Source organism: Melanerpes formicivorus, unplaced genomic scaffold, assembly GCF_026170545.1.
Source record: "Melanerpes formicivorus ecotype bairdi unplaced genomic scaffold, bMelFor1.0.p_v2 SCAF_5, whole genome shotgun sequence".
In the NCBI taxonomy this organism is placed as follows: Eukaryota; Metazoa; Chordata; class Aves; order Piciformes; family Picidae; genus Melanerpes; species Melanerpes formicivorus.
In genome coordinates this window covers 12,703,224-12,718,356 of record NW_027142357.1, presented here as the reverse complement: position 1 = coordinate 12,718,356, position 15,133 = coordinate 12,703,224, and the positions used below count along the sequence as shown (strand labels likewise).

At 50.9% G+C, this 15,133-nt stretch overlaps 1 protein-coding gene across 29 annotated transcripts in view; it reads right to left on the bottom strand.

Annotated features, from left to right (window-relative positions):
- Nucleotides 1-1,108: 1,108 nt before the first annotated feature.
- Nucleotides 1,109-15,133, bottom strand: part of PCBP3 (poly(rC) binding protein 3) — a 61,898-nt gene continuing 47,873 nt past the window's right edge. For 15 of the 29 annotated variants that reach the window (XM_068138198.1, XM_068138175.1, XM_068138176.1 and 12 more), the window contains 3 exons: nucleotides 14,127-14,179; nucleotides 10,945-11,114; nucleotides 1,109-1,528 (listed from right to left, as the gene is read on the bottom strand). In XM_068138198.1, coding sequence (XP_067994299.1) covers nucleotides 1,483-1,528; nucleotides 10,945-11,114; nucleotides 14,127-14,179 — 269 coding nt within the window. In that variant the 3' untranslated portion in view covers nucleotides 1,109-1,482. Of the gene's footprint in view, nucleotides 1,529-8,168; nucleotides 9,136-10,944; nucleotides 11,115-14,126; nucleotides 14,180-15,133 lie in introns of those variants that run through there. The other 14 variants (XM_068138183.1, XM_068138186.1, XM_068138187.1 and 11 more) reach the window with 4 other exon arrangements.

Below are 15,133 nucleotides of genomic sequence, written 5' to 3'. Positions count from 1 at the left end.
CCACTCAGAGGCACTTGGGGCAAGCACCAGCACTCATACAGATTTGAGGCTAGTGCTCTCTGGAGGTTTAGCAGGGGTGAAAAGCAGAAGTAACACTTGGGCTTGGCCAAGTGCTGGAACCCAGAGGGGCTGCCTGCCTGCCTGCCTTGCTGCTGCATCTGCACATGGCCAAATGGGAGCATGGGTGATGTGCAATGTGGAAAATACAACTCCAAGTGGAGAAAAAGGTTGCAATGGGCATTTATGCCTTCATTTCCCCATGGTTTGGGCAGGCAGTGCTGGCTTCGTCTGGCTGCTTGGATACGCATCAGTCCTGGGGCTGGACCAGCTGGGGATGGAGACCCCTCTAACATGCAGAGCTGGGGGTGAAGCACGCAGGTCCATTTCTTATCATCACAAGGTGATAGCTGCTGCTTGAGGGTGGGTTTACCCAAGGGCATGGTTGCATGGCAGGGAGGGGCATCTCTCTGGCATTGCCTCTTGAGTGAGAAATGAAGCATCCTGGAGAAGACTCATGCCCCAGTATGGCCCAAATTAGCACTGGGGCCGCCTAGGGAGGTGGCATGGCAGTGTGAGAGCTGTTGCTGTGTGGGACAGAGTGGGGCAGCCCAGACTGAATTGTTGCCTGCCTCTGCTGCGGGCTGCTCCCACCGGGGGGCCGGCAGTGACTCACGCTTGCTATGAGCACGTCTCTTCATAGATATGAATCCTGGCCACTTCCACCTTTAGGAAAAGCTCTGGATTTTCTTTACAGCGCCCCCTCCCCTCCCTCCTTCCCCTCCCCCACTTCCCTTCCCCTTCTGGCAGCCCCACTCATGAGCAGGATCATTTCCTGATGCTGAGCAGAGCCAGCACTCTGAGGCCTTTTTTCCAGCTGGTCGTGGTTTGCTTTGCAGGCAGGCGTCATGGGCTGAGTTTTCCTATTAACCCTTCCAGGGATTACAAAAGCTTTTGCACCTTTGAGCCACCCCACAGCATCCCACTCCCCCTCAGTGTGGATGCTGCACTGCTCACACCATGGATCTACCAGCTAAGCAGTGTGTCCATCCAGGGGAGACAGGCTTTTTGTTGTCACCTCAACCTCCTTCCACTAACCATGGAGAGCACCTCAAGCAACAAAAGCTTTATTGCATTTACACAAATAAGCCACGAAATACATTGCAAAGCAGCAGGGAGTGAGGGGATGATAAGGAAGCGCAGAGTGGGGCAATGGGGAAATGCTTGCTTGCAGAAGCAGATACTGCTGCACGCTGGCTGCAAGCTGCTGTCCTCCTGCAAGCTGCTGCTCGAGCCTCTCTGTCCCGCTGCTGCACTGTGCCACAGCCAAGGGAGCGGGGTCTGTGCAGCCATGGGCAGGGGGCTTCAGGCAGCTGGCCCAGAGGGTGCCACGGAGGTGAGGGAGAAGCTCATGGGAAGCTGGTGGTGTCTTCAGGTAGGACTCAAGCATCAGCCAGTGGCCCCATGTTGGTGGCGGTGCTCCAGTCAGGCGGCGAAGGTATTTCTCCCATGAGGATCAGGGTCTGGAGAGCTAGAGGGTCAACGAAGGGAAACAGTCAGGGCTAATTTGAGGCTCCAGCACTGGTACCTCTCCCTCCCAGGCCCAGCCATGGGTTTGGTTTTGCAGATACATAGCCCTGTGCAGCTCTCTACCAGGTTGCTGGAATCACCCACACCTTGAAGACCAAGCCTGGATAAGCCATGCCTGGCTGAGCTCTGCTGCACAAACAGACTTCCCTTTGCCACTGAAGCTTTCACTTGAATACATCCTACATGAACACCCTGAGCTGCAGAGTGAGCCAAGGTGTTTGTCCTGACTTTACCTTGTGGGCTTTCACTGGATGCTGAGAGTGTCTTCTCGGGAACTCCAGAGGAGCCAACCAAACATGTTGAGGCCACAAGCTTTGTGCAGGGAAAATGCCTTGACCCTACACCATGTACTGTGGGCTGTCCCTGGGCTGCCCATCTCTCCTGCCCATTTCCCTTCTTCTCTCTGCTGGCCTCTCACTAACCTGCAGGTACATCTGCAAGGATGGTGACTGATGTGAGCTTGTGCTGCTGTCCCACATCAGCACAGGCTTGATGGGCAAGGGTGAGTGCATTGAGGGTCTGGGGCTGATAGGCAGGAGCCACTAGAGCACTGGGGAAGAGTGCACACCCCCACCCACTCTCTCCCTATGGATAGCAAAAAGCCTGTGGGTGGGTTTTGTGCTTGGCTCTGTGCTAAGGGGTGTGTGTGGAATTTAAAAAAGCAAACCCTCTCTCTGTGTTCTGGCTAATAAGGAGCCATGATCACACAGCTCCTGGCTGCCCCAGGTCACAGCCTGAAGCTTGCATCCCAGGTACACAACTACATGCACATGAGCAAATATTTTTTCAGTCCAAATGACCCCTCAAGAATTACAGAATCACAGAATGATAGAGGTTGGAAGGGACCTCTGGAGATCATCTAGTCCAACACACCTGCCAGAGGAGGTTCGCCTAGAGGAGGCTGCACATGAATTTGTCCAGACGGATATTGAATTACTCCAGAGAGTGAGACTTCACAGCCTTTCTGGGAAGATTGTTCCAGTGCTCTACCACCCTCACAGTAAAGAAGTTCCTCCTCATGTTTATATAAAAGTTCCTATGTTCAAGTTTGTACCTGTTATTTCTTATCCTGTCACTGGGCACCAATGAAAAAAGTAACCAGACCCATCCTCCTGACACCCACCCCTTTAAGTATATATAAGCATTGAGAAGAGGCCCCCACCCTGCCCCAGTCTTCTCTCCTCTAGGCTAAAAAGCCCCCAAAACCTTCAGTCTTTCTTCATAAGAGAGTTGTTCTACTCCCCTAATCATCTTCATAGCCATTTGCTGTACCCTCTCAAGCAGTTCCCTGTCCTTGAACTGGGGAGCACAGAACTGGACACACTACTCTAGATGTGGCCTCACCAGGGCAGAGTAGAGGGAGAGGGAAACCTCTCTTGAGGTTCTGGCCCTGTGGGCTACACTCTTCTTGAGGTACGCCAGGATGCCATTGGCCTTCCTGGCCACAAGGGCACATTCCTGGCTTCGGATCATTCTGTTCTCCACCAGGACTCCCAGGTCTTTTTCTATAGAACTGATTTGCAGTACAGTAACCAGTGCTGATTGATACATGGGGGTTATTCCTCCCTAGGTGCAGTACACTACACTTGTTGAATTTCATAAGGTTACTCTCTGCCCAATTCTCCAGCCTGCCCAGACCATGCTGGATGGCAGCACAGCCTTCTGGTGTGTCAGCCACCCCTTCCAGTTTTGTGTCATCAACAAACTTGCTGAGTGTACATTCTATTTCTTCATCCAGGTAGTTTATAAGTATATTTAACAGGACTGGACCCAGTACTGAACCCTAGGGAACACCACTTATCACAGACCTCCAGCTAGACTCTCTGCCACTGACCACAACCCTCTGAGCTCTGTCTTTCAGCCAGTTTTCAATCCACATTACTATCCACAATATGCTGCACCATCCTGCACTTGTTGAAATCATTGCATTTCAACCTGAAATGATTGGAGGCAAAATCTACTTAAGGTTTGCATCTTTATCTAGTTTTTTATAGGCAGTGAGAAGCAGTGCACTGTTCCTCTGCAGCCCACAAGAGATTTGGGAGCACAGCTGTGTGCTAAATAGCACACAGTAACATCCCTTGGGAAAAACACAGCCTGGGGTTTCATCATTGTAATGTCTATGTGGGAGCTCTTCCCTGAAGATCCCCACAAAAAAAAACCCACACCACTAAATGAGAGCTTTTGAGTGAACACATCACGAGGCTGTCTTTCTCTCCTTTGCACTGGGAAATCCTGGTGGATTTCCATTGTGGTTTGACCCTAAGCCATGTGTGCAACCCTGAATTCAGCAGTAATGCTGCTCCATCCCTCCAGCCCACTCTCCCCAACCTCTTTGTGCTTGGCTATGTTGCCAGCTGGCTGTTGGCCTGTTTCTATTGTGCTGGCATGCCCATGCTTCTCCAGAGCATCTCATGCCCAGGAGTCTTATCTGAAGCATGTAAATCCAGAGAGGCTCCAGAGCTAAGCAGTGCTCATGAACTTTCTGGTCTGAACACAAATTCTCTTAGACCCAGGCTTTCTTCTAGGAACAAATAACGCCACTGAGACATTGCCTGTAGGGAACCAGAATACAGCACTCAAGGAGTGCTTCAAATACTCAAGTCCTCATGCATACCCTGGATATCCCTTTCAAGATCAAAGCAGTTCCTTCTAGAAACAGCACACACATTTTAAATCAGAGATAGGCTGCAGTTCAGCATGGGGCTCAGAAACAAAGCCTTCTCCTGCCACTCCATTTTTATCTTGCTCATATCCTAGCTAGTTCTGTTCCCCATATGAGGAGCCAGCACAAGCATCATTTCTGGGAAGAGACATCCTTGTGGTTAAACTGCCTAAACACTGGTGTGGGAATCCAGAGGCAGTCTGGTTTTGCACTTGGCTAGATTTAGTCTGCGGGATGCTTTCTGAGCAATCCAGTGTCTCTTGTTCCATTATGCAGGATGACTGTGCCGAGGCAGAGTGGGAGAAAGGGGGGCTGCACATCTGGAGCTGAAGGAGTTGCACATCTGGTACATTCAGTACTTCCTAAAATCACTGCCACGTTACCCTTTGGATGGAGGTCTGGGGCTCAATGCGTAGCACAGCAGATTAAGACCTGCAGCTGCATTGTTTTTGAAGGGAAAGCAAAAATAACACCCTCGTCAGAGTCCTAGTGGGTTCCCCACAATATCCAGCATGGGAGCAGGGGAACTGTACTGGGACTGTAACCTTTCTGGAAGTCATACCACCCCGAGCTCTGTGCTTGCACTGGCTGCAGATGCTCCCTCCAAGGCACAGCACTCCCTGACTGCACACACTGACATTCCTGGGGACAGTGAGGGATGGAGACCCTCAGGTCCGCTTTGGCAAAACCTTGTCTTTCTGTTGCAAAATGCCAGGCCAGGGAGACTGAGTGGGCTTGGGGCAGTGTAAGGCAGAGGCTTGTGCTGCCAACCTTGTCCCTTGCTGCAACCAGTATAACCAGAGAGCATGGAGACACCCATGGCCAAGGTAGCTGCTAACCATGTGTGGTTGCTCAGACAGGCTAATGCTGTCTCCATGAAGGCCCCAGAACAGATAGAATCCTTCCTGCAGTGGGACACAGAGCCAGCCATCTGCTAGGTGGATGTCACTGCTGGTCACCCTTTTAGGGGGTACACAAATACCCGTTCCCTTCTCATGTCCAGCAGCATGACAGATCTTCTGCAAATGGGCAGAGTAGAGCCTGGAAGAACCCAACATCCAAACACTGCCCACGTTCCTGCTGCAGGACTGATACAAAGAGCTGGTCAAGGGGGACACCTAGTGACCAGTCGGGGCAGGGGAGGGGGAAGGCAGGGCTGAGGACCAGAGCACCCCCTTGGCACTGGAGATGGCAGCCAGGCAAGATTCAGGGAGACCAGCTGCTGGGCTCTCCTCTTATGCAAATGGCACTACAAAGGTATCTAAAAGGGTTTGCACCAGGCCCTGTGGCCGAGAAGAAACCGAGGTTAAGGATTCATTCCTCTCACTGCACAGAGCAATTCCCCAGAAAACCTATCTCTGCTGGCACTGGAGGGGTGGAATTACCCTTGCTAATGGACTATAAGCTTGAAATTAGCATAATTAAAAGTGACTAGCATGAATGCATTTTAAAAAATGAATTACAACTAAAAGAGAGTATTAAATCTAAAGAGCCTTCCTAGTGAAAGTCACTTTCCCTTAGGGCAAATAATCTTTTTTTCTCAACCTCATTATCTACTAGATTTGTAAATACAGTCTAGGAAAAAAAAAAATGCATATGACAATACTCCAAACAATTTTGGGAGCATGACCTGAGAAGGGTATGAGAGGAGGAGCAGAGACCTTCAGATGAGGCCCAAGGGGCCAAGCCCAGACGTCAGCTGGCCCCTCTCTGGAGAGCCACCGTGCTCAAAGGGCAGAGGGAGGCACTGGACCGATACTTTTCTGCCAAGGTAATAATTTCCCACAAAACAATGCATTCCCAGAGTTTGAATAATACCAAGTTGGTTACTTCCAGAAATGTTGAATCATTCTGTCTGGATAAAATGCATTGCCTTTGAGAGGGAAATACAATGCACTAAAGCTATTCTATTGATTAAATGGGACATTCACCCAGTATTAAAGTTTTTTCCAGTGGCATGGCCGTAGATGCATCGCTGGAGCAGTTCAAGGTCAAACAAAATGCAAAGCCAAGACATATCACAAGAAAAAACAAAACATTGAGGCTCCTTCCAAAGAAAACAGTAAGTATCCTTTTGAGCCATACCAAGAAAATTAAAGCAGAGTTTAACACATTCCTTGTCATTTTGTTCTTATCATACTCCCAGTGTGTGCACTTTGATTGCTTTGCATGTGCCTCCATCACCTGCAAGACCTACTCATGCTCTGGCCTATCCTAGAGCCCCAAAGGAGAGTTGAGCCACAGTGGGAGGGGCTGGTGCTCTCCACGTACCATCTGTTTCCAAGGGGTGAATCACCCCCAGCCAACAGCTGCCATCCCTTTGCTTGGAGGGTGGTGGCAGTGGGATGTCAGGCACATGCCTTGGCTCACCATCCAGGGTGGCTCTCGCACACTGATGGGTGATTATTTTCCGGCTGGGTCTCACACATACTTTGTTCTTTCACCAGGAAAAAAATACTTGGGCTAAACCAGCATGAGCAACATGAGAGGATGAGGAGTGTCAGTTGCCCATGCCTGACTGCTCTTACTCTGGCCAGTTGGCAACTTAGGGAAGGCAACATTTGGTGCCTTGGTTTCCTCCTTCCCCCAGTATCATCACAAATACAAGATGGGGCTGCTGCCAGGAGAGATTGTTTGCTCTACCTGAGCCCCTGTAGCACAGCCCACAGAACCTGTACTTCCCTGGAAGAGAAATAAAGGGATGATCTTGAGCAGGTTTGGCTACTGGACCAGTTGAAAGGCACAGCTGAATCCAAACTTCCAGGGAGAGCAGAAGAAAGTGGTTTGGAACAGGCAGCAAAGCATCATATGAGGAAGCTGGAAACATCTTTAAATGCACAGGCTTAAAATGCTCCCAAGAGCTGGACATACATGGGTTTTACAACACCTAGGTTGAGCAAATCATTGATGCTTAGCAGCAGAGGCTGGCAGCAACCTCCACCTTTCTGGAGCTTTGTCACCAGTAGGTTCCCAGACTGAGGGAATGGACCTCAGAGAGGAGGTGCGGATGCTGACTGATAGATGCAGGTAGCAGACAGCTGCAGTCTTACTCAAGCAAACTCGTTCCCTTTGCCCTCTCAGAGCTGCGTTACCATCCCTGCCAGCTGCCAAGCAGCTGAACTAGCCCCTGTGCTGGGGCTGCAGCCCAAAAACCCCTGGCCATCCTTGGCTCCACTCATGCAGTGGTATTACCTAGGGTCCCCACCAGAGCCCCCACATGAGCGCTGAACAGTCAGCACCAGCGACAGGAGAAGTGGTCCAACATCCCAGCAGGAGAAGGGAGGGGAGCTGCCAGCAGTGTGTGCCTGCACTGGAGGAGGAAAAGGGGGGAAAGCCATGGAGTCTTTGGGCTCACCTGGAAAAACAATATATTTCCCATATAGTATGGAGCAAAAACATATCGTGCGGCTGCGTTAGCCCCCTGGGGACATGGGGTACCACAATCTCCTTGTTTGCAATACAGGAAAAATGTGTACCAAACATTTTGTACAGTAGGCAGTTAATGGATGGAAAATATATTTGTTTCCCTGTTTGAGAGGTAGGAGAGAGAAGTAAAGCCTGGAAGTAGAAGGCAGGACAGGGCACAGAGAGTCTTGGGGAAGGGTGTGGGACACAGACATGGCAGATTTGTCCAGACAAGGGAGCAGTGAGAGATGTTTGTTGTAAATTAATCCTAAGGAAAACTAAAGCATTATGCAAGCCAAATACCAGAAAGCCCAGAATCACTCAGGAAGTGCATTGCTTATGGGGACGCTCTTTAAATAAGATAAAAAAATAATGATGGTGATGATGAAGGGTATGTAAACAACACCCACCTTCCCTCCAAATAGCTAAAAAAATGTGGAAGGATGCAGAGGGAATGATGGTTCCAGAGATGGTGGAGCGACCCGGGAGAAGAACAGTCGGAGCCCATCAGTAGCAGAGCTGCACAGACATTTATTGAACACAAACAATGACAAACACAGCCAGCTCACAGAGCTTCCTGAGCTATCATCCAAAGGGTTTGCATGTGGGGAATTGTAAAAAGAGTGCTTTCAAAGGCCCCTGGGGGGTGTGAGTCCCCTACCGCTGAATTCTTCCCACTTCCAGTTGCTCATTAGTTAAAAAAAGAGAGCCATTTGTGAGTGTGTGTGTGTGTGTGATACCCTATGTTTAGTATGAAAAATGGCTTGTCTGGACCCTGCCATGCTGTAAAGAGAGAAGTCTGCAGGTGGACTCGTGCGTTGTCTTGGCTCCTGCATGTTCTTAGCAAATAACATGGGGTGAAATCTACACCTTATCCTGAGGGCAGGGAAGTGAGGTTGCAAAGGTGAGCCAGGTCAAGCAAAGCAAAGGAAGCGGGAGCACCAAAGGAAGAAGGGGGAGAAAAGTAAATACTCTGAATCAGGCACAGCTCTGGGTGGCATCACTAGTCCATAGGCTACAGCAAGTACTGCCAACGTCAACTCAAACGTGTAAGTAGCTACACTAGACTGACACTAGAGACCCCATCATCTTCTGAAGTCTCACCAGCAGAGGGAAAAAAAAACAACCCCCCTCCCCACCCCCCAGAAAAGCAGACGAAGCATTAATACCGTACGCAGAAAACAAGGACCATAACCAAAGAGTTCGGGAGCAGCCTCAGGAGCACAGTAAGGAGCTCTTAAAGAAACGTTCCAGTGTGGGCATATGCATGTGTATTCATAGGGATATATATAGATAGATAGATAGATATATTTGTTAGTAAAGAAAAGAGTATCTGTGGAGGCAAAGGGAAGACGGTAAATGTACAGGCAGTACAGGCTGGGTGGAGTGCCGGTGGCTGGAGAGGGTCAGGTGGTGCGGAGTGGAGGATGGTGGGTGGAAATTAGAGTGCGCCCATTCCAGTGACCTCAGACGTCAGCCTAGAATAGACAGGGGCAGAGAGAGGGACAGGGGGGAGACAAAAACAAGCACTTAATAACCGGAGCAGAAAAGAAAACGAAGACCCTGCGGGGCAGCGCTCCTCCTCTTGCCTATCCCCCACTCAAGTGGGTGGCAGAGCATCACTGGGTGGCATGAGTGCACGGGGCTTCGGTGTCCCCAAGGGCACAGGGAGCCGTGGCATAGAGCCATCTCAAGGGCCAGCTGCCTTCTCCTCTTCTTACTGTTGCCAGGTAAAGCCCATCTCTGGCATTGTGCTATGGCAGAGATGCCACCCACCAGAGGTTCTGGCAGGAGACATCCCAATGCACGGTTTTGCTTCTACCAGCATTCTTTCCGTGGAGAACAGGCAGCTGTCCCAGATCCCCTGGCTTTTTCATTTGGCTCTGGTTTTTTGAAACTATGGAGAGGCTGAACTATGCCCCATCCTGCCCCTCACCAGGTCATTGCTGCTTGTGCCACAGCAAAGGCTGCAGTTCAGTCAGCCCTTCCCAGTAATGAAGAGCTGCTCGTTTTTCTTTTCTTTCTCTTGTCTCAGGAGGTTAGGGGGATTGGCAAGGAGCTGGGGGAAAAGTCACTTGGCCGCGCCCATGGGCATGGGGTCAGCCCCATCCCTCTCGTGAGCGGCTGGAAAGGTGCCATGGGTGTGGGCAGCAGGACAGCAGGGCAGGATGGGATGGTGGACATCTGTTGCAGGTCGAGGCTGAGGTGGGTTGGGTGCAAGGAGGAGAAAGCACTTACAGACCTCACCGGTGCTCCTAGCTCACACCCCATTGAATGTCAGAGTTGCTGCCAACAGCCCCTTGTCCTCAGGACCCTGCCAGCAGCCTCCTGTAGACACGTGCATCCTGGGCTGACGGCTGGTTGGCACAGCACCAACTCTGCCTGTGGCAGAGGGCACAGACAGGTGGATGGCCTTGGCTTACACAGCCATGCCAGTTGGGCTCAAAGTCGGTGAACGACCCTGTCTCCGCTTAAGCTCCCCATCCACAAGCCCATAGACGCAGGCAAACAGGTTTGCATGAACACCCTGGAAACAGCTTACCATCAGCAGGACTGGTCCCCAGGCCCTCTCTCTCTTCTGTTACGCTTCCCCTTTAAACTCCCCTTGCAGTCCCTTGCCAGACCCTCAGGCCCCATAGCACAGGCAGTGTTGCCGCCAGCCAGAGGCAGCACTGGGAACCTTTGGCCCCTGCAAAGTCCTGCTGTGCCAAGCTTTTTAGCATGAAAAGGAAGCAATCAGGCTGTTCCCATCTTGTTTATTGGACTGATTATTTTCACTGGATGGAGGACTAGATGATTTCCAGAGGTCCCTTCCAACACCTACCATTTTATGATTCTATGGCAGCCTTTGGGAGGCCTGGAAGCACGTAGAAAAAGCTCTGAGATGACAGCAAGTGATGCAGGGATCCCAGCCAGCAGGTCCCAAGTGACGCCTCCCCACCACTGGCTCAGTTCCGTCCCCGTCCCTGTCCCCTGCCTCGTCTGCAGGGAATGACAGCAGTGATTTTGCCAACCCACCAGCAATATCCTTGAGCGAGGGTGGTGGGTGGGCAGGTGACCGGAGCAACCCACGGCCGCTCCACTGGCAGCAAAGCAGCTCCCGGTCCCCAGCCAAAGTGCCAGCTGGGGGTAGAGGTCCCGCTGGTGATGTCTGGTTGCCACTCAGAGGTCTCAGCGAGCCACCATCCTTCCTAGCCGGCCTCAGGAAGCCCTTCCTGGCCCACGACACTGGCAGGATGGGTTCAGCGGTGGCAGGAGGTGGCAGAGGTCGGCAGGGGGGGTCTCACCTGGCGTTGATGAGGTACTGCGCAAGGCTGATGTTTGCAGGGGTTCCTGTGATGGTAATTTGGCGCTCTGATGACCCTTCCGTGGCGTTGGCGATTTTGATCTGCGCTCCCGACATCTGCCGAATTTCATTGATTTTGGTCCCTTGGCGTCCGATTATGCAGCCTATTAGCTAGAAAAAAAGCATGGAGGGAACGTCTGAGAAGTGGCAGCCCTGGCAGTCACCGGTGGGACATGAGCACAACTGCACGGTGCCAGCCAGAAGCCTTCCTCCCTCTGCCCTGGGGTGCGAGTGACCTTAATGCTCATGAAAACAAAAGAGGGACAGCCCGGGGGTGAATCCCACCTGCATATGAGCAAGGTCCTCCCAGAACACGTCCAGCAGCCTGCCCTGCTCTGGTCCTCGGAGGGGGGGCAAGTGTCAATTATCTGCACACAATGCCCAGCATCTTGGAGGGCTTCAAGAAAGGCGAGGTGTTACACTGGCCTCATTTTGGTAATAATCAATGTCATGGTCTAATAACCGGTCAGTGTTTTGTAAGGATGGGAATAAGTCATGTTTCAGACTGCTGCGCCCTCATCCCCTTGCCATTGACAGTGATCCTGAAGGTGGTTTTCTAGGATGTGTAACTAGAAGAAAATAAGCCTACTGCCTTCCCCAGGGAAAGCCCAAACCCCGGAGCCCACTCATCGGCTGGCGCAGACACACACCATTGATAGCTTCACATTGCTCATTCCATCCCACACTTCTTCTGCCCTTCTGGGATACCCTCATTGCCTTTGTTACCCTCTTCAGCAATTCTGGTGCAAGGCAAGGTCTCACCAGCATGCAGGCTGTTGACAAGGGAGCACCATATGGCTGTGGCATCAGCAGAAGATGAGAATCCTGCTTAAAAACGTGTCCTTCACACTTTTGTGAAAGAAATGGAGCCAGATGGAGGCTTGAATTTCCTCAGTTGCCTGCCCTTTGAATTTCCTCAGTGGTCCTCGAGGGCTTGAATTTTCTCAATGGTCTTCATGTTTGCTGTAGCTCATTTGCACATCAAACTATGGTTTCCTCAAGCACTTGGCAGCTTGGTTACGCAGACTGAGCCGTGCAGCTTTACCAATGCAGTCGTGAGGTACGCCTTTCTGCCTCTCTTGGCCATCAGCATTTGAGCTCTTTTACAAGGTCACACTTTAGAGCTTTGTATGTGGGACATTCATCTTGGCAGCTGCTGGATTTCTGTCACTGTAGAAGTGAGGACAATGGCTCCTCCAAATGTTCACTGGTTCTTTTGTCATATCATGGGGCTACCTCAGTGACTGGTTCCATATTGGACCTAAATATACACCTCTTTGCAGCACTGGAAAGGCATCAACTGTCTCAGGGGCTGCAGTGTGATGTTCATTCTAGTAGCCACCCATCCTCATCTTCATGGCACAAAAAGAACTTGGAGATGCTTCAGCAAATTAATATCCCTTGAGTTAGAGAACCTGCTGGGAAGACTTGAGAAACCACACCTATTTAAAGAGAAGTTCTGCAACATCCAAGTATCCCTGAACACCACCTGACAGGAGTGTCAAGATGGTTTCAATTATCAGCTTTCCTTCAACTCTCCTTTCTCTGCAGCACTACAAGCTGACTCTACACCACTAAAGTACACCCCTAGTCCCACTGCTTTAAGAAACCCAAACTTGTCCTCTGTTTCTCAGGAAAGCTGCAGTAAGAATTTAACAGTCTTCAAAGCAACAGGAGGCAGAGCTAATGAGGCATTTTTCAGCAGGTAGAAAGAGGCAGGTGATGACATTTAATGCTGCACAGGTTTGATGAGAGCTGAGCTTCTGGTGTATGAATGCTCTGAGTGCTCCTGGGTCTTGCAGGAAGTCCCTTGGCATCCTCTCTTCCCACGTAGGCACTTTTGCAAGGGGTTACTTGATATTCCTGAAGATGGCTACATTACTACCTGGGCTATGGTCTTCTATGCTTGTTAGGCGTGGCTGGTACAACCTCAGGAGGGCTTGCAGAGCTCCCTGCAGCCTCCTGGAGGGGGCCTTTGCTGGGCAGACAGAAGCAGACCTAGGATGAGCCCTGTCACCATCTCCCACAGGCTCCTCCACAGAGCTCTCCCATGGTGGCTGGCCCCAGAGTAAAGCATCTCTGAGGGTTTCAGGCAGCAGATACTCATCAACAGTTTCTCTGCTGTGTCTCTTGAGTAGAAGGAAGCCTTGCAAGTGTCCCAAAGGATTGCAGATGCCGGGCAGTTGCAGCCAGTCTTGCTATCCTTCTCTTGTGCTGACATGTGTTGGTGAACAGCAGGAAGAAGTAGCAACCACTGCCAGACCCAATCCAGAAACTCCTGAGGAGGATGGGCTAAAGGTGTTCATAGGTGATGGAGATGGAGACAGCAACTGGAATTCATTCCCCTGCTTGCCCTGATCCTCATTTGAGTCCCCACTGGTTATCAACCCATGGAAACCAGTGGGCCAGCCCAGAAACAAGTGAGACTTGGCTCTACATGCCAGATGTGTGGGGTTCTCCATCCCACATCCTCCCACCTGAGCATCTGCAAGCACCCTCCTTGCACCGCATGACCACAGGCCCAGTGTGACTCCAGCCTCTTCCCAGTAAATATCCCAGTCCAACATCCACTTTACCACAATGCCTCCATCTACAAGACCCAAAAGATGGCATCCACAGATACTGAGATGAGAGGCACCATCCTTCAAAAGCTTATGTGACACTGTGGCATTAGAAACACTATTTATTTACCTCCTCCCCAAACCCCCAGTAGCTGTGCTTGAGCCAGGGCAAGATGAAGCAATTATGGTTTAATGAGGGCTGGCTCAGGAGCTCTCTCCCCTTCCCAGTGCTGTCAACTGGGCGTGTTTCAGCAGCAGCGAGTTCACTTGGAAAGGGAAAAGGAGAATTAAGAAGGATTGTCCTAGGAAAGCTACCAATGGGGTATAGTTCAACCAGTACTTGATGCTGCAGGCTGATCTCCAGCAGACTGCACATGGCACTGGATGAACCTGGGGAAGGGGCATCTCTAAACATATTTGACAGTCATATGCCTACAGCTTATATCCATATCTATACACACACACATATACATATATACATGCGTGTGTGTGTGTATATATATATATATCTGTGTGTACATACATACACACACATGCTGAGGAAGCACTTGGATTTACTTACATCATTGGGAATGGTGAGTTCATGAGTACTGGCCGGGGGACTGGCATCCAAACCTGGGCATATGCAAGGGAAAATGGTTACAGCTTGCAGAGGTAGCACGGTGGAGCTCCACTGCTTTCCCGCAACAGTCAACACTGCAAAGGTTGCGTCCTGCTCCAGGGCTGGGAGGGGAAGGGATCACACACTCTGGTACAAGGAGGAGGAAGACAGTTGCTACCTGGATCTACTGCAGCTGAGTGTCACCTTCCTCTGCATCCCTCAAGCTGGCATCACAGATGCTACCCCACGAGCGCCTCACTCCCACCCTCCATCCTGCCACTAGGAATGGCTTCAGAGGAGGGTGCATTATCATGCAAAGTTGCATCATTGCCAGAGACAGGTGGGCAAAGCAGCATCCCACAAAGCTTTCCTCCACACTGCAGCAGCCAGCCTGATGGCTGGGAAACCCAACACTAAAAGCAGCCAGCCTGCCAGCAGGAAGGTTGCCCATGCTCCCCCCAGTCGTCTCTGGACACAGCAGCATAGAGCTGCTTGGTTTCAACAGCTAGGTATCCCAAAACCTGTTTCCCTGAGGGATCCTTCAGTGCTGGAACAGGGCAATCTGCAAAGCACTCTGCAAGTTACAGCCCTGCAGGCTTGCATGTTGAATTTAAGCCAGGCTGCTAAGATATGCATGTTTGCTGGACCTGGGACTGATGGGCATTCTTACTACCAAGGGAAAGCATGCCAAACAGTATCAAGATTTAGAGCTTTCCTCCATAGAAAATTACTTGGCAAGGGGTGAAGGCAGCAGTATAATCATAGAATACCAGGTTGGAAGCGATCTCAAGGATCATCTGGTCCAATCTTTCTTGGGAAAAGCATGGTCTAGTTAAAAAAATTATTCTTTCCAGCTCTCCTGGGCCCAGGAGGGCACTCTCCTCCACAACAGGAAAGGCTGTAACCAGCAGACTACCCTGTATGTGCAGCTCCAGAGCTGAGAGGACAGCAGCTAGGTTGCAGCCTGT